At 44.7% G+C, this 15,478-nt stretch overlaps 3 protein-coding genes across 3 annotated transcripts; 2 read left to right on the top strand and 1 right to left on the bottom strand.

Annotated features, from left to right (window-relative positions):
- Positions 1–613: 613 nt before the first annotated feature.
- Positions 614–6,497, top strand: rad54l (RAD54 like; the record flags this gene model as incomplete). Its single annotated transcript, XM_084443894.1, has 18 exons — positions 614–625; positions 1,720–1,806; positions 1,917–2,033; positions 2,305–2,365; positions 2,449–2,584; positions 2,773–2,842; positions 3,117–3,405; positions 3,595–3,719; positions 3,822–3,972; positions 4,075–4,201; positions 4,522–4,596; positions 4,725–4,858; positions 4,973–5,083; positions 5,170–5,293; positions 5,385–5,463; positions 5,577–5,756; positions 6,002–6,165; positions 6,296–6,497. The coding sequence occupies 18 exons, from the start codon at positions 614–616 to the stop codon at positions 6,495–6,497; spliced, it is 2,244 nt and encodes a 747-aa protein (XP_084300020.1).
- A 457-nt stretch (positions 6,498–6,954) lies between these two features.
- lrrc41 (leucine rich repeat containing 41) lies at positions 6,955–10,509 on the bottom strand. The gene is made up of 10 exons (XM_084444428.1): positions 10,340–10,509; positions 10,104–10,190; positions 9,896–9,993; positions 8,846–9,647; positions 8,510–8,743; positions 8,206–8,370; positions 7,873–7,971; positions 7,636–7,764; positions 7,403–7,475; positions 6,955–7,306 (listed from the first exon to the last, which is right to left on the bottom strand). The coding sequence occupies exons 1-10, from the start codon at positions 10,491–10,493 to the stop codon at positions 7,087–7,089; spliced, it is 2,061 nt and encodes a 686-aa protein (XP_084300554.1). The 5' UTR covers positions 10,494–10,509; the 3' UTR covers positions 6,955–7,086.
- Positions 10,510–10,637: 128 nt separating this feature from the next.
- LOC311314102 (proteasome subunit alpha type-7) lies at positions 10,638–15,201 on the top strand. Its single transcript, XM_084444432.1, has 7 exons — positions 10,638–10,827; positions 11,830–11,956; positions 12,355–12,479; positions 13,988–14,110; positions 14,337–14,456; positions 14,544–14,606; positions 14,849–15,201. The coding sequence occupies exons 1-7, from the start codon at positions 10,726–10,728 to the stop codon at positions 14,939–14,941; spliced, it is 753 nt and encodes a 250-aa protein (XP_084300558.1). The 5' UTR covers positions 10,638–10,725; the 3' UTR covers positions 14,942–15,201.
- Positions 15,202–15,478: the final 277 nt, after the last annotated feature.

The following is a 15,478-nucleotide window of genomic DNA, read 5'->3' as shown; positions in this document are numbered from 1 at the left end:
CCTTATTCTTGTGCATGATCCCACCAGAGATAAGGCACCTTTGGGAACCATAGGGCAAAGAGGCCCCCGTGTCGCCCAGTGATGCCCCCTTTGTGTGACACTGTAGAGATGTTTGAAGCACATTGCATGACTTACTGATTACCCCACTCAAACAGAAAGAGTATGCCCTGTCTGCGAGTGTTTGATTCTGATCTCTTTGCCTTGAAAAGAGAACAAAGTGATCTAATAATATCTCAGAGGGAAGATGGCCAAACAACCTGGGCTCTTGCATGACTTAAATTACCCAGTACTTTGAGCAAGAAGAGTCTGCCTCCATTTGGCTTTCCTGGCATAGTGCAACAAAAAGGCACAGCAAACACACTGGGCGCTAGAATGTGGATTGGCTTGAGAAAGGCACACCTGCGTCACTTCATTTAATCACCCAACCCTTTCACTGGACCTCCACCTGACTTCTGTATACTTTGCGCAAGCAAATTCATAAAATCTGCCAGTTATGCCTAATAGCTTTTGATAATAGCCTTTGAGGATTGGTTCGACCAAATTAGAGTATAATCTGTCTTCTTTATGAATGAGGGACTCAACATCAGGCCTATTAGCTACCAATTTTTCCAATATGGATCTGGCAGTATCAGAAGGAGGTGGGGGCGCTGAGGGGGAAGCCTCTATCAATTCAGCACCATCACTTGAATCCAGAAGCAACCCCACACTTTCCAAAACCTTGGGTCAGTGGGCCACCTACTGGTCAATGATCTCTACATATTTTTGCAGTATAATATTTCAGTGTTAACATACGATGGTCGATACGACGGACGATGCTCTGATGGCCGAAACGTTCCTTTTTTATTTTATAATCACCTTGTCACTTTTTGCACTTAGCCTATGTAGTAAACATACCCTATTTTTTTGCATCCGAATTCCTCATTTGTTGTTAGTGTGCGAGCCTTTTTCACTTTTATGTTGGGACAGTGTTAACATAACAATATAACAGATAGATTACTGACTACATTTTAAATGATTAACTGAGATGAGAGAAAATCTAGAAAGAGATAGAGATTCAAAGGAAGACCAAAAGAAGCAAGAATTCCCGAGGCTCTCAAACGCGATTGTATATCTGAATACATCTGAGCCCACAGGCTTGCCGTACGTTTGGTTTCGCAACTTGCGCGCGGGATATAAACAACAGGACAGAAATCTGCTGTGACTCTCAATAACAGACTTATCATCATCTACGTTTGACAATATAGTCATTCAACTGTAACGACCAGTTGTTTCAGCGTATTAACTAAAACGATAGTATGTTAGTTTACGAGCTAAACGTTGTTATAATTGTTTGATGTAACTTGTGACAAGCTGGGCTTATTGACTACAAATATCTAGCCTAGCTAGTAGGTTAGCTAGTAGGTTAGTTAGGCTAAGACTACTGCAAACTTAAACTCTTCACCTCTTTGAGGTATCTAAAGGAAAATGGTAAGCACCTCTTGTGCTATTAGATCTTGGTTATGTAACTATAGTGCAGGTATCGCTGTAATACTGTATGTACTAGAACTATAAACTGGTAACTAAATAGGATATGATTGGACTAAGTGACCTAGCATAGATAGACTGTTATAGACACTACATTACATTAGCTAGTACAAAATCACAAATGTGATGATTTAAGTTAGCTAGTAACCAAACTCTCTTCAGTTGTAACGTAACTAAGTGAAATCTTGATTCTAGAGAAGAAGCCTTGCTCCAAGTCAGGTGGCCAAGAGGAAGCAAGGGGCTGGTTCGTCCGAGGATGAGGACTGGGACCCAGAAGAAGTTGTAAGTCATGCCATGTCCTCATTGTGTGTTCATATTCGGTCTGTAATGTTGACTTGACACTTAACAATGATGCTGGCACCGCTAGCAATGAACTCACAATGTTGTTGCAGACCAAACGGCGCAGAAAAGGCGATGTTAAAGGAAGCAGAGAGAGCTACATCTCCCCCTTTAGAAAACCCTTGACACAGTTGACCAACCGGCCTGTGTGTTTGGACAGCAACACGCATGTGAGTCGAAGTCTCAGAAGGTATCATGTTGTGTTGTGTAGACTGCCTTCTACACTTACAATAAATCAATTTAATATGTACGTCTGACCTTCATCAGGTTGTCTTACACTCTGGCCATTGGCTTTCTCCTACGCACCTGTCACACTACACATGTGCAGAAGTTTGATTCTTTAATTTCTTTAGTGTTGTGTGGGCCAACAGGCATGCATGCCCTTGTTTTTGAGTGTTTGCTGATGGATGTCTTTTTTTTCTTTTCTTTTTTTTAATACAGGAGGCCTTCATTCGAAGTATTCTGTCCAAGCCTTTCAAAATCCCCATTCTAAACTACACAGGTACACAATTATTCAATGTTTCAATTGTTGTGTTAGAGCAGGGTAATGGATAGGAGTGATGTATCTTTGTTGTCTCTCAACAGGTATATTGGGAATCAGAGCCCTGGGACTTAGGCGTGCAGGCGTGAGGCGGGCTCTTCACGACCCGTTTGAGGAAGGAGCGCTGGTCCTCTATGAGCCTCCAGCCGTGAGCGCTCATGACCTGATCAAAACAGATAAGTAAGTCAGCTGCTAATGCATGGCAAGCCCTCTGCCTGCATGTCAAGACCTCTGCCTGCATGTCAAGACCCATACTGTTAATCTCACTCTCTGCGTCAACGTTGAAGACTGAAACGCATACGTGTGAGTCCAGCGTTAATGTGACAAGGCATTAGTTTGACACACCTAAATCTTGTCTCCCTATGCAGAGAGAAGCTGCCAGTACATGTAGTTGTGGATCCAGTGCTGGGAAAAGTACTCCGACCTCACCAGAGAGAGGTCAACTTTCTTGCCTCTTATGACTCTTTAAGCCTGTTCTTTAGCAGCCTACGTATGTGCAGCCTATGTGTTATGTTCGTATTTTCGCATTTTGTGCATTCGTGTTACGCACTGCACATTTGCACTGTCCTGTCTTTGCACTGTCCCAACTCGTCCCTGCACCCTGTCCAATGTTGTCTCCGTGTTATGTACCATTGACTGAAACAAATTCCTAGTATGTTGTAAAACTACATGGCAATAAACATTTCTGATTCTGAATGTTTTCATCCTCCAGGGGGTGAAGTTCCTGTGGGACTGCGTGACGGGGAGGCGCATGGTTGACTCCTACGGCTGCATCATGGCTGATGAGATGGGGCTTGGGAAAACCCTCCAGTGTATCGCTCTCATGTGGACCCTACTGCGCCAGAGTCCAGATGGCAAGCCTGAGATCGACAAGGTCATCGTGGTCTCGCCCTCCAGTCTGGTTCGAAACTGGTACAACGAAGTGGGCAAGTGGCTGGGAGGACGCATAACACCAGTCGCCATTGATGGGGGTTCCAAGGAAGAGATTGACAGAAAACTAGGTAGATCGCCCTGCTTTGGAAGCTATTTGTCATCCCTACAATGTCAGAATATCCACCTAATCAAAGAACGTCCATTATGGAAGAAGCTTGGAACTAAGACGTGTGCAGTTGCCTCACAAATGCTGTGTGTGGAGGTGTAGTTAAGCTATTCAGTGGTTCTGCGTGATGATTGGGTTATTTGGTCCACAGTGAACTTCATTTCCCAGAATGGCTTGAGGGTACCCACTCCAATTTTGATCATTTCCTACGAGACGTTCCGTCTTCATTCTGCAGTACTGCACAAAGGAAAAGTTGGGCTTGTCATCTGTGATGAGGTATGTACTTGAACATAATAGTCCGATCTTTCACACTGGTGTTCCATAGAACATGCAGTTGGATGATGGTTGTTTCTTTCCCCCTATGCGTGTATTCTAAAGGGTCATCGACTGAAGAACTCTGACAACCAGACGTACCAGGCCCTCAATGCCATGAGTGCCCAGAGGAGAGTGCTGATCTCAGGGACACCCATTCAGAATGACCTGCTGGAGTATTTCAGTCTGGTGCACTTTGTCAACGCTGGTATCCTTGGTACGCTGTTCTTCCCTGTAACGCAAACTACAGAGATATTGCTTTTACCTGTCAACCCTCTGTGTTTTCCTCTAATGTCCTCCTGTGGTCTCATTTTTTCAGGAACTGCCCAGGAGTTTAAAAAGCGTTTTGAGATCCCCATCTTGAAGGGCCGGGATGCAGACGCCAGTGACAAGGACAGGCGATGTGGCGAGGAGAAACTCAAGGAGCTGATCAGCATCGTCAACAGGTGAACGTCATGTTTCTACCTGCGTGACTCAGGCCTGGTGAGGGATGGAAGCCTGCCTGATGCCCAATGAGTATTTCCCTCAGTTTACTCTTCCCTCTATCCCAGCTCCGACTGTCCACATGTGTCCTTGAGCAAGACACCTAACCCCAAAATTGCTCCCAATGAGCAGGTTAGCACCTTGCATGGCAGCTACCGCCATTGGTGTGTGAGTGTATGTGTGAACGGGTGAATGAGGCCATTGTAAAGCGCTTTGAGTGCCGCTAAGGTGGAAAAGCGCTATATAAGTGCAGTCCATTTATCATTTACTTTGGTTGTTCTAGGTGCTTGATCAGGAGAACGTCAGACATCCTCTCCAAGTACCTCCCAGTGAAAATTGAGCAGGTGGTCTGTTGCAGGTATATCTTACATGAAATGAGCTCTACTCCAATGCAGATATTTTGTCTCTTTAAGTTTTGAGTTTGGTCACTCGTTGGTAGTTGCTACATTAGATGCCAGATCTTCTGCTGTGTTCCTCTCCACTCAGACTGACCCCACTGCAAACAGAGTTATACAAGCAGTTCCTGAAGCAGGCCAAGCCCATCGAGACACTACAGCAGGGGGGCAAGATCAGTGTGTCCTCACTGTCCTCCATCACCTCACTCAAGAAGCTCTGCAATCGTAAGTTTCCAAATAAGTATACATTGACCTTTCTATGCTGGCTTCCATTTTCTGGCATGCGAGATGGATGTTGTCCCTACCATGCGATGCATGTTTGGTCCTTGTGTGTCCCAGACCCAGCCCTGATCTATGACAAGTGTGTGGAGGGAGAGGAGGGCTTTGAGGGGACGCTGGATCTCTTCCCATCAGGATACTCCACTAAAGCCGTGGAGCCACAGCTCTCTGGTAAGACCAGACAGCTCAGTGTTAGTGTGGTTAAGTCTTAACTGCTGTTTGTAAGTATGGGATCTAAGAAGTGTTTCTTGTTCCAGGGAAAATGCTGGTGCTAGACTACATCCTTGCAATGACAAGAAGTACAACGAGTGATAAAGTGGTGCTCGTCTCCAACTACACTCAAACACTGGACCTCTTTGAAAAGTTGTGTCGATCTCGAAGGTAAGGCAAAAAGGACCCATTCCAAACAAATGTTGAGATGAGATATAGTAAGTTGAGATAAGATACATAAATATCTTGTGGACTTTTACAGATACCTCTACGTTCGACTTGATGGCACAATGTCTATCAAGAAAAGAGCAAAGATTGTTGAACGATTCAACAGCCCATCTGTAAGTATTGAACACACAAGTGACTAGTTAGAATCTAAAGTGTTGGAAACATGAGCTACTAGACGATTGCCTCTCTCTCTCTCTCTCTCCCTCCCCCTCCCTCTCTCTGTCAGAGTCCGGAGTTCATCTTCATGCTGAGCAGCAAGGCCGGTGGGTGTGGTCTGAATCTGATTGGTGCTAATCGCTTGGTGATGTTTGACCCTGACTGGAACCCAGCCAATGATGAGCAGGCAATGGCTCGTGTCTGGAGAGATGGTCAGAAAAAGACGTGCTACATCTACAGACTGCTCTCAGTGAGTACTTCAATACTGGCGTGCAGGGCCTCAGAGAGTACTTCAATACTGGCGTGCAGGGCCTCTGAGAGTACTTCAATACTGGCGTGCAGGGCCTCTGAGAGTACTTCAATACTGGCGTGCAGGGCCTCTGAGAGTACTTCAATACTGGCGTGCAGGGCCACTGAGAGTGGGGTGGGTTGCAGGGGAGCTAGCAATTTAGGCGATGGCGGTACTACTCTTTGATGACATTTCTCCATCTGCAGACGGGGACGATCGAGGAGAAGATCCTGCAGAGGCAGGCCCATAAGAAGGCCCTGAGCAGCTGCGTGGTGGACGAGGAACAGGACGTAGAGCGCCATTTCTCCCTCGGAGAACTAAAAGAGCTCTTCACCCTCAGCGAGGACACCACTAGTGACACTCACGACAGGTACACACTCACGCGCGGCAAATGACGATCGTTTGACTACTATTGTTACTATAAGCCTGTTAACATCCACGGTCACGTTAGTAGGTTCGGGTTCCTGAAACTGATTCTCGCCTCTGTTGGCCCAATCCAGGTTCCGATGTCGGCGCTGTGTGAACGGCCGGCAGGCGCGGCCTCCGGCCGATGATGCCGACTGCACGTGTGATCTGTCCCAGTGGCACCACTGCTCCGACAAGAGGGGCCTCAGGGACCCGGTGCTGCAGGCCTCCTGGGACGCCGCCGTGTCCTTCGTCTTCCACCAGCACTCCCACGAGGACCAGAGGGGCATAGTGTGACACACGAACAACCAGGAGCACTGCCACTCCAGGAGAGGTCAGAGGTCGGAGGGAGCCATGGACACCACTGGTGGTGTTGCTCTCGGTTGTGTTGCAAAGCACGTGCCACTGGACTGTTTTCAGAAGGACTGCTGCAGCTTTGAAATCACTAGATGTGTTTACTGTACAGAAGACTTTGGTTTATAACGATTATCTTAACTCAATCTTCCCATGCATATATTCCTTTGACTCTGTGTAAATAATAGTAATGTATATTGCTCTTTTTTGTATTTGCTATCAGAATACATTTTTTCTTTCAATGCAAAAACCTTTCCTTAAGGAAACAAAACGTCTTTATTCGGCCATAATAAAGCATTACAGGTCAACGTGATTATTGCTGTTACTCACTTTACAGTATGTTCAGCTGCCAAGTAGCTTTAAAGATGCTCTTAACAAAAAAGGTGGTGAAGTGAACAATGTAAATGAACAATATATATATACCGGTATATATAAATAAATAAAAGCTGAAGAAAGTAACAAGCCGCATCCTTCAACACCGCTGGCCTGAAGCCCTGGTACCAATACCAAGTCCAGTATATGAGGGCTTGGTTCACATGTTGCTGATGTAGTCAGCTAAGCTAGCCCTAGAATCCCAGCGATCTGTGAGAAGGTGACAGAGTGGTCTGAGTATGTGGAGAGCCCGGTCCTGTAGCACGCGGTCCCGGTCCAGGGGGTTGCGCCTGAGGTCAAGCACCATGTGCCGAGAAGGGCGGTTTGACTCCAACACCCTCGCCAACTCCAGCAGGTCAAGAGGCAGGATGAAGTTGCAGCTGTCCGGAACAAAACAAAACGAAAAATAAGCTTCAGAAACTCCAAAAAGTAGAAATTTACTGCTTTTAAGAACTAAATGACATGCTGCCATTCACCTGATGTCGAGCCTTTTCATTGTGCTTGGTGAGGCTCCTGTGAAAAGATCCCCTAGTGTAGGCACAGTCTTGGCTTGTTGAGAGAATGAAAACTGCTATTAGGCAAAAGCACAGGTTTCTTTGACACAATGAACACTGAGAGAAGGTGATTAGATTTTTTATATATATATATATATATATATATATATATACAGATCATATACATATATAAATTGTAATAATATATATATTACCAAGGCGATTTTGAGACAGGTTGAGTGCCTGGAGAGTTGTGAGTCTCTTGAGATGATCCATCAGCTGCTGTATGAAGAGATCCTTCTCGCTGCATTTCTCAAGGAGACGGCAGTCCACCAATGACAGCTCTGAATGTGGAACAGAAGAATAATAATGCTCTGGCACAAGTCGCTAAACTGGTAGTTAAATCAATGCTTTAGCTTCCCATTTATGAGAAATACTGTTAAAGGTTTCACCTTCCAGCATACAGTTCCCAAGTAGACGGAAGATGGCAGAGTGACAGTCAGCCAGGTTCATGTCCTCCATGCTCAGCTTCCTTAGGCACGGGTTTGACTCTGCAAACGTAGGCAGTAATCCTCAAATTATACAGAATGTTAAACATGAAAATGTTTGGAAAGAGTTGACAATAGGCCTCCTGAAGTACTGCGGTACAGTATATATACTATTGTACTTATCGTAATTTTAGTCATGGAATTCAATTAATTGACAATTGAATTGAGAAATGACCGCAATTAAGTCCCTCAACTGGGAAATAGCACTTCCACTCCATGCTGCTGGATCTTTAATACCTGAAATCGTGTTGAGGAGCTCATTGTGAGAGGCGCCTCTTGATATGCGGATCCCTGAGACATGAAGTGATGTGAGATTTGGGGAGCGTTTCAGGACAAGCGGAAGGCTCTTTAGACTTGTACCCACTTGAGGTAATTTCACAGACAGATTCTCAAGAAGTAATCCTGTCAACAAGAAAAATTGGAAAAAAATCAAATCAGGATAACAGGACAAGGTGACACAATCAAAGTCAAAATTGTCATTATCTAATATGTTGTACAGGTGGGTGGGGGAAAGAGCTTGGAGTGGGTATGGGGCTGTCACCTGCTTGCCCTGCAGCCTGGCCATGCTGCCTCCGATAGGGTCTATGGTACTCTGCCGTGGGGTGGATCTCCATTGAGAAGGACCTGAGGTTGGGGCAGGCGTTCAGCAGGACCTCCATGAGGGAAGGGTGGGGCAGGGGACCAACACTCAGATCAGTGAGCGAGTTGCTCAGTGTTCCAGACAGCTGCTTGAGGGACTCTGCCAGGCTCAACACATCCCCCTCCTCAAAGATCCCTGCAATAATACATCAAACAATGCTTCATGTTGCACACACACACACACACACACACACACATACATATACATACAACACCATCATAAGCGCTTTAGACTTACTTAGACTACTCAGGCTTAGAGAGCAAAGGCACCGCCATGTGGGCAGGAGAGGCAACAGCGCAGGAAGGACATCACCTCCAAACTCCTTAATCTGCAGTGAGTGGATCTGGCCCCGAGGGCAAGTCTGCCTGGTGTTGCCAGCAGAGGGAGTGAATGTTTGACACAGGTGCTCAGGGTCCATACATTGGCAGTGGGAGTGAAGAGCCACCGGCTCTTCCTCTGGATACTTCTCCTCTGGGTGATCCGAGGTTAACCTTTGACGCTTGCTCACATGCTCATCTTCAGAAGACGCTACCCCCTCTCCTGCCAGGCGGTCAGCTGCATCTCCAGCGTTCGTTTGAGCGTCGGATGAGGTGTGCTTTCCCGTCCCTTTCGCTGGGCGTTGTTGCCTGGTGCTCTGCGATCTCCTGCCGTGAAGAATACACGTGAGCAGATTGGGATCTGGAGCCACCAGAACAACTTCTCCAGTAGCGCCGTGATCAAGCAGACGGTGCAGAACGTAGAGAACACAGCTGTCGCTGCTGGGATCACCGCTGAGCAGAGTTTTGCTGTGCTGTATATTAATGCAACGTACAGTCCTCTCAAGGATGCTCAGCACAGCTCTCTGGTCTGTGGTGAAACTGCTCAGGTAGACAGGGGAAAATAAAATCAAGCGCTGGACATATTTAGCCATGACCAAGAGGAGGGAGTTGAAGTCGACGTCTAAGAGGCATTTGTCACCGCGGAAGCGGAAACCAAAGAATGCCAAGCGAAAGAGAGCACCCATGGTTTCCTGCCTCCATTCGTCAGCTGTGATTTTGCCCTGAAAGCAAGCAGACAAAACCCCAAATTATGCCTATTTTCTCTCAAACTCTCAAAGAAAAGAAAGAAATCTCAAAGAAAATGCAGGACTGTAGAAAAGGCAAGCATTTGAACAGATAACAGTACACCCACCCTCTTCTGCACTTTTCACGCACCATACTTAAGTGTATATTTTCTTTTGTAGTGTACCGTTTATTATTATTATTCTGTTGTTGCTACAAGGTTGAGGAGCCACCACCCAAGTTATACCTGTACAGCGGATTTAACCAGCATAGAGAATTTTGAACCTTGAGACGTCCCATATATTTCTCTCAGTATTCCTGCCCACACACAGGAGGTGGATATTCCTAAAGACAAACAAAAAGATCATTATAATTACTAGTGGGCTACCCTTCATGAGAGTGAGTGAGTAACAGACTGATCCTCAACATGCAACAACACTGTCATAGGTACCAACCTTTGAGCTTCATTGCGGAATGGACTCTATCCAGATCAATGATGTTCAGCTGAGGCAAGAGATCCTTCATGAGTGAGGTTGGCAAGTCTGTGAGTGAATTAAAAGACACATTGCAAACTATTTGACGTACAACGCAAGTATGGTCAATGAGCCTATTTCTAGTATCATTCAATTTCAGTCCCACTAGCAGTCCCCCACACACCAAGCCCATACATTCCCTGAACAGAGACACTCACCAATAATCTTCGTGTGTAGTACATCCATGTGTTGACTGGTTGCTTTGAGGCATATCTGTTTTAAACTTGTGAGTGTGTGGACTTTGGGTGTATAAGCACCCAATATCGCCCTATTTCGTGCTATTCTGACCCTTTCGATGTAGGCTTCGTGCATGGTTTCGCTAGTTAATATCTAATTCTCTTTGTTTCTTTGTTTCTTAGCTTGATGCTACTAGCTTGATGCTGCTAGCTCGGTCACTATTGTAGTCGCTCACCAATGACGTGACGTCGAGGTAAAGGGTCAAAGAGATCGCCTGCGCATGCGCTAGATAGGACGCGTTGTTCAAGTCTAGCCTACTTTAGTGCTACTTTTATTATTAACTTAGCTTTCATTCGGCCTCAGCAGAATGGCTGCTCGATATGACCGAGCTATAACAGTCTTCTCTCCCGATGGACATCTCTTTCAAGTGGAGTATGCCCAAGAGGCAGTGAAAAAGGGCTCCACAGCGGTGAGCATGCTAGTTTATCCGAACTGGCACTAGCTAGCTAACGTTAGCCAGCTAGAAGAGATAACGTTAGCTAACTAGTTAATGTATTTAATTTGTGTTTTTGGTATCTTGTTAGCTCGCTAACCTTATCGCTTGCAGGGTCTCATTGACTATCTATTGACTACAGTAGCAAGAAGTGACTAGGCTAGCTAGCTACTAGGCTAGCTTGCTCGGGAGCGATGACGCATGACTTGCAGCTAACTGGCATAGATAGGGTGCGTTCGTTTATAACTGGGAGGTGGGAAATTGCGACTTGCTACTAGGAATGATTAAATAAAACACCGCATGAACTCGCACTTCCTCGTCGCAAATTCGGATATGTTTCTCAGCCCCCAGTTGCTCGAATGCACTAGATATAACTAGGTAACTGTGATATAATGATATATAGATATAACTAGGTAACTGTGATATAATGGTATATAGATATAACTAGGTAACTGTGATATAATGGTATATAGATATAACTAGGTAACTGTGATATAATGGTATATAGATATAACTAGGTAACTGTGATATAATGGTATATAGATATAACTAGGTAACAGTGATATAATGGTATATATTTATAACTAGGTAACTGTGATATAATGGTATATATTTATAACTAGGTAACTGTGATATAATGGTATATATTTATAACTAGGTAACTGTAATATAATGGTATATAGCTCGAATGCACACAGGTCGGAAGTAGGTATTTTGCGACTTGCCACATCCGACCACAAACGAATGCACCAATAGTCAAAAGCCTAGCATAACGTTCGGCTACCTAAGTTAGCATATACACAGGTAACGTTACTAACTTACTATCCTCTCTGCCAGTACTAAGGACTGATATAGCCTAATGAGACCATCCCTAACTACCCAGTATGTTAACTCGTTAACGTTAGCTGCCGTAATGTTAGATTAATCGTTGGAGTGTGTACGCAGGTATAAAGTGCACTGTGTTTTGTGATTGTGCAGGTTGGCATCAGAGGAAAAGACATCGTCGTCCTGGGTGTTGAGAAAAAGTCTGTAGCCAAACTACAAGAGGAAAGGACTGTACGAAAGATATGTGCCCTGGATGAGCATGTTTGTATGGCCTTCGCAGGTAAAGACACATTAGAACACCCTTTTACTGCTAAACCCTGTCTTATGAGTGGGGCTCAGGAGGTAGAGTGGGTCGTTCAATGACCGATGGGGCGGCGGTTCGAATCCCGACTCCTCCTGTCCACATGTTGAAGTGTCTCGGGCAAGACACTGCACCCCAAATTGCTTCCAATGAGTAGGCTAGCACCTTGCATGGCAGCTGCGGCCATTGCTGTGTGAATGTGTGTGTGAGTGGGTGAATGAGAGGCCATTGTGAATGAGAGGCCATTGTTAAGCGCTTTGGATAAAAATGCTATATAAGTGCAGTCCGTTTACCATTTACGACTCTCTAGTTTGTCTCAAATTGTGAATCGGTGAATATTGTAATTGTTTTTCATAATTCCTCTCCTGTCTTACTAGGTCTTACGGCAGATGCACGTATCGTGATAAACAGAGCCAGGGTGGAGTGTCAGAGCCACCGTCTCACTGTAGAAGATCCTGTTACTGTGGAGTACATTACACGCCACATCGCCACACTCAAGCAGGTAGCTGTATAGTCACTCTGATGTGGTTCTGTTGTTAAACTGTTTGTCCACATGCACACACTCACGCATTTAAACCTGACTCGACTAAATGCGTGACCTGTTATTGCATTCGAATTACATGTACACCAAGTCCTGAAATGCAAGTCTCTAAGAGAAAATCTGCACAGCGATTGAAAATTCAGTCTATTATGGCAAAACAAATGCATAAATCACCAAAGTACCGATGCTCAAGGCTTGCTACGGAGGTCTGTACTCTGTGTCACAGGTTTCACTGCGTCACACGTCAGCGTCGCTCGCTATCACCCTCACTTGCCCATGCTGGGTTCGATCTGAGTTACTTTAGTTTAACCATTTCAACTCGGTTACATTTATTGCAGAGGTCATTTGTATTGTTAATAGGCTTTTGCACCTTCTTTGTCACACATTTCTACAAGGCTTGCTGCACTCAACTGTAGGTTTAACCCAATGCCAGGGGTCTCATTTATAAAATATTGCGTAGGATCCATAAAAGTGTATGTGCGTGCAAAACCTGCAAATATTGTGCAGGTGTGCCCCTCCAAAAAATAAGATTTATAAAACAATTTTCCCTTTTCAATGACAGTCCACCTGAGAATATTTGCACGTTAATCAGGCTTGTATCCTGTGGCGGGTGTGAGACTGAGTCGTTGAAAATGGCATCATTTTAAACACAATTTGTCCTACTGTTCACCTTATTATTTGTATTATTTTGTATGAGAATGTCATAACTGAAAGTATTGTGTAGAATGTAGGCTAGATCATTTAGTTAGGCTAAATGATTGTAGACTTGTGTGTTGGTTGCTTTAGTCAACAGGTTTTTGTATTCCTTATTAAACCCAGCGATTTGTTCGCCCTTGTGATCAACAAACTAAATTCTAGATTGTACAGATCCAATTAAGTATGCTTCCCCATTAAACTGTAAAATATATTTGAGGGGTTCTTTTGCAACAGATAACTGTTTGGATTATCCTAAATCATCTTTGCCCATTATCTGCTGCTAGAAGAGTGGGTGAGCTTAAAATAGGCCTACAACTATATTCATCTAGCCTATTGATGGTGACGTTAGTCAAATCAACACAGTGACAGCATAGTGACAGTTGGCATATTCATTAACATTCACAAACCCTGATATTTATTCACAAGCCCTGTCAAACGTCATATTGTCATATTCAAGTCTCATCCTAATATGGGAGCTCTATAATGCGGGACAGGTCATTTACAGGTATTTTACACAAGGCTGGTATTAATTTCAAACCGTCTCGAGTTTTATCCTACTGCCATGGGAGGCGCAGTTTGTCATTTCTCTAGAAATGTTCGTACACATGAGTAAGAGCTGCTGTACAGATGTGCACATTCTCCCGTCAAGTTTCTTTTTTTATAGATCACAATTTTCATTTATGACACAAATGACCTCACACACACGCAGTGTGACCTCTGTGCACCGAAGATTCTCTCTGATCTCCCTTCCGTTGTCTTCATTCCTCTCCCAGCGCTACACACAGAGTAACGGACGCAGACCATTTGGCATCTCGGCACTGATAGTGGGCTTTGACTATGATGGCACTCCGCGTCTGTACCAGACAGACCCATCTGGAACGTACCACGCCTGGAAGGTGCGTTTCCTCTCTGTCCTTTACAGAACCTCGTCTGATACGCTGCTCTACGCTACGCACACAGGGCCACACTATTTAGTGAGAACAGATGTCTGGAATTTTCTGGACCCCCCTATATTTCTGGCCCTATTTCAGGTGTCTTTATGGTTTTGAATCTAGAGACAGGAACGCAAGGGTGAAATGTTGCATATTTTTGTAACCTCATCTCCTCCGACCACCTGTGCAGGCAAATGCCATCGGTCGCAGTGCAAAGACGGTCCGGGAGTTCCTGGAGAAGAACTACACGGATGAGGCCATTGCGACTGACAATGAAACCATCAAGTTGGCCATCAAGGCCCTGCTGGAGGTAGGCCAACACAAATACATCATCAAATGACTGCTAATTGGTACATGATGGGAACAGTAAGCCAACCCCTTTACCCAATGCTCACAGGTTGTCCAATCAGGAGGCAAGAACATTGAACTGGCTGTTATTAGGAGGAACCAGCCACTGAAGGTAAACCCTAATAAACTCTCTCTCTCACTCTCTCTCTCTCTCACTCTCTCTCTCACTCACTCACTCACTCACTCACTCACTCACTCACTCACTCACTCACTCACTCACTCACTCACTCACTCACTCACTCACTCACTCAGTACACATGCACGCACACACACACACAAACATTCGGGGCCTTCCTGTCGGATCACTTTCCTGGTAATGCCATACGAGTCACCTCTGTATGTTCGTCTTTTCAGCTTCTGGAGTCTAAAGAAATTGAAACTCTTGTGGCTGAAATTGAGAAGGAGAAAGAAGAGGAGGCTGAGAAGAAGAAGCCGAAGAAATCGTAATAGTTTTATGTAGTCTGCCATGTCAGTTTTATGTACTGTGAGGACTGTGTGGCTTCAGTTCAAGGTGAATGCATCTGATACACTTTCACTTGCCATCCAACACAGGACTCATATCTCAGTTTCTCTTTTGTTCTGTAGCGTGGCAGTAAAACCCCCTCCAGTCTCTTTTTGTTACAATATTTTGTTGACCTAATTATTTTGGACTCGACAAATAATATTGTGTATAAATTGAACATTGAATAATAAATGATTTGTGTGTACTTAAGAGTGTATCAATTGTCTGACGAACTGAAAATGTTCTTAAGTCCATAGCCTACTTATGTTCCCTACTTGCATGCAATGCAGTGTCCAAATGGAGTGTGGTACATTATGTTTTTATGCTTTAATAGACTTGATGTAGAATCATGGTGAGAAATTGAACAGCTTTCTGAAATGTAGGCTATGTAGCCCAAGTGCATCATCACATCTGATTGCTTTTAACACCACACCATGGGGGAGTGAAGATGAAGATACTAAAACACCACACTACGGGGGAGT

Source organism: Borostomias antarcticus (assembly GCF_949987555.1).
Source record: "Borostomias antarcticus genome assembly, chromosome: 10".
NCBI classification, from domain to species: domain Eukaryota; kingdom Metazoa; phylum Chordata; class Actinopteri; order Stomiiformes; family Stomiidae; genus Borostomias; species Borostomias antarcticus.
The sequence above is the reverse complement of the archived record's forward strand: the minus strand, read 5'-3'. Positions and strand labels throughout refer to the sequence as shown.

What these genes read in the sequence shown, in the direction of transcription:
- LOC311314102 (XM_084444432.1), top strand. Translation starts at nt 10,726, where the DNA reads ATGGCTGCTCGATATGACCGAGCTATAACAGTCTTCTCTCCCGATGGA. An exon ending in ACATCGCCACACTCAAGCAG is followed by an intron (nt 12,480 to 13,987) that starts GTAGCTGTATAG and finishes TTCCTCTCCCAG; the next exon opens with CGCTACACACAGAGTAACGG. An exon ending in GGAGGAACCAGCCACTGAAG is followed by an intron (nt 14,607 to 14,848) that starts GTAAACCCTAAT and finishes TCGTCTTTTCAG; the next exon opens with CTTCTGGAGTCTAAAGAAAT.
- lrrc41 (XM_084444428.1), bottom strand. Translation starts at nt 10,493, where the DNA reads ATGCACGAAGCCTACATCGAAAGGGTCAGAATAGCACGAAATAGGGCG. An exon ending in CCAGGCTGCAGGGCAAGCAG is followed by an intron (nt 8,371 to 8,509) that starts GTGACAGCCCCA and finishes TCTTGTTGACAG; the next exon opens with GATTACTTCTTGAGAATCTG. An exon ending in TGGGAACTGTATGCTGGAAG is followed by an intron (nt 7,765 to 7,872) that starts GTGAAACCTTTA and finishes TTCCACATTCAG; the next exon opens with AGCTGTCATTGGTGGACTGC.